The sequence below is a fragment of the Otolemur garnettii genome, unplaced genomic scaffold (genome assembly GCF_000181295.1).
Source record: "Otolemur garnettii isolate 467f Iridium unplaced genomic scaffold, OtoGar3 scaffold00039, whole genome shotgun sequence".
NCBI classification, from domain to species: Eukaryota; Metazoa; Chordata; class Mammalia; order Primates; family Galagidae; genus Otolemur; species Otolemur garnettii.
In genome coordinates this window covers 6,423,666-6,429,058 of record NW_003852434.1, presented here as the reverse complement: position 1 = coordinate 6,429,058, position 5,393 = coordinate 6,423,666, and the positions used below count along the sequence as shown (strand labels likewise).

The 5,393-nt window shown below is 45.3% G+C and overlaps 1 protein-coding gene across 1 annotated transcript in view; it reads right to left on the bottom strand.

The window, feature by feature from the left end:
• Positions 1-5,393, bottom strand: part of HPSE (heparanase) — a 72,020-nt gene that overhangs the window by 27,941 nt on the left and 38,686 nt on the right. The window contains exon 3 of the mRNA XM_012805305.1: positions 1,157-1,302. Coding sequence (XP_012660759.1) covers positions 1,157-1,302 — 146 coding nt within the window. The remainder of the gene's footprint in view (positions 1-1,156; positions 1,303-5,393) is intronic.

Below are 5,393 nucleotides of genomic sequence, written 5' to 3'. Positions count from 1 at the left end.
TTTTTTTTAATTACTCTTTTATCAATTTTGGCCCAATGACTGATGAACTGTTCTAAATACTTGCTAATTGGAAATAATAAACAGAAGAAAAATATGAAATAATTAAATATTCCTCCTGAATGTATACAGTGTACATACTCTGGTGTGGTTCCATGATGGATACAGAACACATCATTAAGATAATGACTCAGCTTCCACTCAGTGTCTGACAGCACCTCTGAAAGCCACAGGACGATCCCAGTGCAGGTTTTTCAGGTGACACCCACAGATGTCCGACATCAGGATTACCTTTCTCAATTTGCGATCTAAGTTGGAGCCCAGAAATCCAAATAGTCAAACTCACCCAGGTGGTTACTGATGCTCAATAAAACCTGAGAACCACCGCCCAGTAAATGAAGTCTTAAAGTGTACTCTACTTTTAGAAGCAGAGTCTTATCTCCACGTGCCCTCGCTCTATCTTTCATTCAGGTTCTATTTCCTGAATAAATGCGCTTCCGTCTCCCACCATGTCTTCTCTGGAAATGCTCTCTCCAGTCTGATGCATTTCTACCCACACGTGCCCTCCAAGCAGCTCTGTGCCTCGGCTACAATCCTGTTTACAGCACAATTCACTCTCAGTTGTACATACACACCTTTTCTTGTAAAGTCTCACATTTATGAAAACATCATGAGGAGGAAAACTGTCCATTTGTTTTGTTTATTTGTTTGTTGTTCTTTTCTTTTCTTTTCTTTTTTTTTTTTTTGAGACAAAGTCTCCCTCTGTTGCCCTGGGTAGAGTGCCATAGTGTTATAGCTCACAGCAACCTCAGACTCCTGGGCTCAAGCCATCCTCTTGCCTCAGCCTCCCAAGTAGCTAGGACTCCAGGCATGCACCACTATGCCTGGCTAATTTTTTCTCTTTTTAATAGAGACGAGGTCTCGCTCTTGCTCAGGCTGGTCTCAAACCCTTGAGCTCAAACGATCCAATCACCTGGGCCTCCCCGAGTGCTAAGATCAAGGTGTGAGCCACGGCACCCCACCGGCCCCTGTTTGGTTTAGCTCAGTTGGGGCAGAGGAGCCCTTATTACTTTCTCACTGCTGGGTGTGAACAATAGCCATTTCTCCAAGTATTCTCATGACTGACTCAAGTTAATTAAATAAATGGTTAATGTTTTACCCCGGTTCACTTGAGATTGCAGGTAACTTCTCTCTTCAAAAGTCGGTTCCTTCTTGGGATCAAAAATTAGGAAGTCTGTCTTGGTGCCACCAAATCTCAGGTAAGCAGGAGACAAACCTCTGGCCAAGGTACGTAGTTTTGGAGAACTGTTATGAAGACAAGCAAGGAAATATATTTATTTTTTCAGAGACAATCCAGTCAGATGTTCTCATTCCTTCTCCCGTGGAGGGTCTATTCCCTAACATCTAACTGTGCAGGACGAGGAGGAGAAACCACAAAGGGGAATCACCTGAATCTGAATCTTGCTAATTGCAGGATTGTTCTTCTCGTCACAAGCGGGCAACTTGGAGCTCTAATTTGGGTGAGAGCATTTTTATTTTTATTTATTTATTTATTTATTTATTTATTTTTGAGACAGAGTCTCACTATGTAGTAGCCCTTGGTACAGTGCCACGGGGTCACAGCTCACAGCAACCTCAAAGCCTTCCAGGGGTCCTCAAACTACGGACTGCAGGCTACACGCAGCCCGCCTAGGACATTTATCCAGCCCACCGGGTGTTTTTGCCACTGCTGCCTGTCCTGCTTAGCAGCCGACTTGTCCCGGGGCCCGCAGTCCGGCCCTCCTATTGTCTGAGGGACACTGAACTGGCCCCCTGTTTAAAAAAGTTTGAGGACCCCTGGAAGCGATTCTCTTGCCTCAGCCTCCCAGTAGCTGAAACTACAGGCGCCCGCCACGACACCCAGCTATTTTTTGTTGCAGTTGTCACTGTTGTTTTAGCTGACCGGGGCCAGATTCAAACCAATTAGCCTTGCTATACGTGGTTGGTACCGTAACCACTATGGTATGGGTACTGAGCCTATTTTTATTTATTTTTGAGAAAAGAATGTCATAGCTTACTGCAGCAACCTCAAATTCCTGGGCTCAAGTGATCCTCTGGACCAGGGGGCCTCAAACTTTTAAAACAGGGGGTCAGTTCACTGTCCCTCAGACCGTTGGAGGGCCGGACTGCGGGCCCCGGGACGAGTCGGCTACTAAGCAGGACAGGCAGTGGCGGCAAAAACACCTGGCGGGCCGGGTAAATGTCCTAGGTGGGCTACATGTGGCCTGTAGGCCGTAGTTTGAGGACGCCTGCTCTGGACCATGCCCAGCCAAGAGCTTATATTTTACCTTGACAAGTATGATCATATTCAGTACTTTTGGGGGTTTTTTTTTTGCAGTTTTTGGCTGGGGCTGTAGTTGACATGAAGGTTTATTTCAAGGTAGAAAACTATTCCTGAGGACTATCTAATTGCTCAGACTTCTTAACAAGTTAGGAATTAAAGACCTGACCTGAAATTTAAAATGGTAAGATGTGCTCCTGCGGACCTGTACATGTGCAGTACTATGTAAAATTTTCAAAAGATTTATTTATGCTTAGAAAATAACATTTTTTAATGAAATTTTTTTTCAGAGACATGTCTTGTTCTGTCCTCCAGGCTGGAGTGTAGTGACACGAACATAGCTCACTGTAACCTCAGTCTCCTGGGCTCAAGCAAACCTCCCATGTCAGCCTCCACAGTAGCCAGGATTACAAGTGCACACTACCATACCCAACTGATTTTTTTTATTTTTTATTTTTGTAGATACAGGGTTCTCACTATTTTGTCCAGGCTGGCCTTGTACTTCTGGCCTCACACAATCCTCCCACCTTGGCTTCCCAATAATGCTGGGATTACAGGTGTGGGCCTCCATGCCCAGCTAGGAGAGAAATTCAGAGATGGAACTTGACCAAAGAGTAAATCTCCCGCATTAAAAACGTCAGTGATTTCTTCTCACCATGTTTTTTATGACTTGACAACCCCTAAAATTACCGGGGTTCCTGGCACAGGAAAATGCAGCATAAAATGAGATTTCAGAAATGTTGTCAACCCGGAATTCACCCTGACTGAAATACCCGACAGAACCAAATAACCCTGGAAGGACAGCATCTTCCGCAGGATGTGCAGAACTACTAGAAAGACAGTAAATGGAGGTGCTAATGTGGACAAGGTAAGGGAGCAGAGAGCCATTTTCAGTTTGGTACAAACCCAAATAAAAATAAATTGCAGGGGGCGGCGCCTGTGGCTCAAAGGAGTAGGGCGCCAGCCCTATATGCTGAGGGTGGCGAGTTGAAACCCGGCCCTGGCAAAAAAACTGCCAAAAAAAAAAAAATAATAATAATAAAATAAATGAATTGCAGGGTGCAGGGAAGAGAGCATTACTGCTTAGTGAGTGTAGAGTTTCAGTTTGGGAGGATCAAAAAGTTCCGAGATTTAGAGTTGGTAACATTTGCCCAACCACCTGAGTGTACTTAATGCCACTGAAAAGTTAAAATGTTACATTTTATGTTTCGTATATTTTACCACAATAAAATACAAAGTACATCGTGTAATTTTAACAACAAAAGTAACATATATATTTATACATAGGAGAGAAATATGCCAGGATGAGAACAGGAGTCATTATTACCTGGTGAGGTCATGACAGACTCTTTTCTATTACTTTTCTGTATGTTACAAGTTTTCCGTAACAGTCCCATGATATTTTATATTATACAAGTTGGGTTTTTTGTGTGTACATTTTTGTTTTTTCATAGGTAAAGAAACCAAGATTTACTTAGAGAAGGCAGGCTACCCATTCATCTACTCAATACCTCCCTTGGTGCCAGGTGTTATGCTAGTTGCTGGAGATAGAATGGTGAGGCAGAGACAGGTGCCAGCCTCATACAGTTTATAGTTTAATGATATGTAGGCAATTCCATGTTATGGGAACATACAGGGGGGCTCCTCACCCACACTTTGGGCTGGGAGGAGGGAGTGGTTAGAGGTTTCCCAGGGGAACTGGCTTCACTGTTAGATGTGCAAAAGGAAGAATTGAAGACAGTGGGATGGGACTGAAGGACGTGCTCCCAGGGAAGGGAGAGGCCTGTGGGAAGGCCAGAGCTGGACGAGAGCATGGCACCACTGAGGAGGTGATGGGGTGCAGGTGCCCAGAGGCGCAGGCAGGGAGGCTGGGCAAGAACAGACTGCAGAGGAGAATGAGGCTGCATAACAGAGGGCCTGGGGGTCATCGTGTCCAGGTGTGCCAACTTCACATGAGGGCAATGGGCGGAGGGGACATGGAAGAATTTAGAGCAGCTGGAGTGACCTCACCAGATGTCTGTTTTAGAGAATAATAGACTGCATGCAGTGTGCCTTACTGCAAAGAAGGACTAAGGACTCTGATCAGGGTAATACAACAGAAGACACAGACTAAGGTAAAGTGCCAGCAGTGGGGATGGAGAGAAGTGAGTAAAGTCAAGACTTATTCAGAGGTCTTGCTCTGTCTCGAACACCAGAAACATACTTGCATCAGGCAGCTGGCCATGTGTGTCTGGAATTCAGGAGACACAGCGAGGCTGGGGATATAGACGGGACAATCTTCAGTATAACATCAGGGGCCAGCAACCCTGAGCCCAGGGCTCCTCAAAGAGTCAGTCAATCCAGGCTGGCTCCTCCACTGGCCTTGGCTGGGCACTGATTCTGATCCTGACCATTTAGATTATGTTTGATGACAGAGGACACTCATTTAGATTCCTATAGCTGCTATTTTGTAAACAAGTTAGACTGGGCAAAGACTGGTGCTTTTCAGGACCTGGAGGGGAAACTACAGCTGGGCGAGGAGCTATGGCATCTCAGGGCGGGATCCGGCTGGAAACCGAGCGTCCGAACCTGGTGCCTGGAGGTATGAGTGACCTGGGGCCACTCTTGGTCACATTATCCTGCCTTAATTTTCTTCCTAGCATTCACCACTTTCTGAAATTAATTTCCCATGTTTGTTTCCCTGGCTTACTATCCATCCCACTCCCCACCTCTGATGTAAGCTCGCTGAGAGCAGGGGCCTTCTCTGGCTTATCAGAGTCTCCCTAGCACCCAGACAAGTGCCCAGATGACGCATAATTAATATGAATATTTATTAAGTGAATGAAAATGTGAGGCTGGCCTGATGAATGGGTAAGTGGAGGCCAGACAAATACTGTTTTCTGAACAAAATTAAAACCCACCGCCACGTGGGCTGACCACTTGGGTGCTGCCAAGTAAAGGAAATGACATGTTTCAAGCTTTTGGTCCTAAGGACCTTTTTGTTTGTCTCCTTTCAATTGGAAATTGTCCTTGTTTTGAGAGTGTAGTATTGATGCCCTCCGATAAAAACTAGGGTTAGTACAGATGCAAAACATGC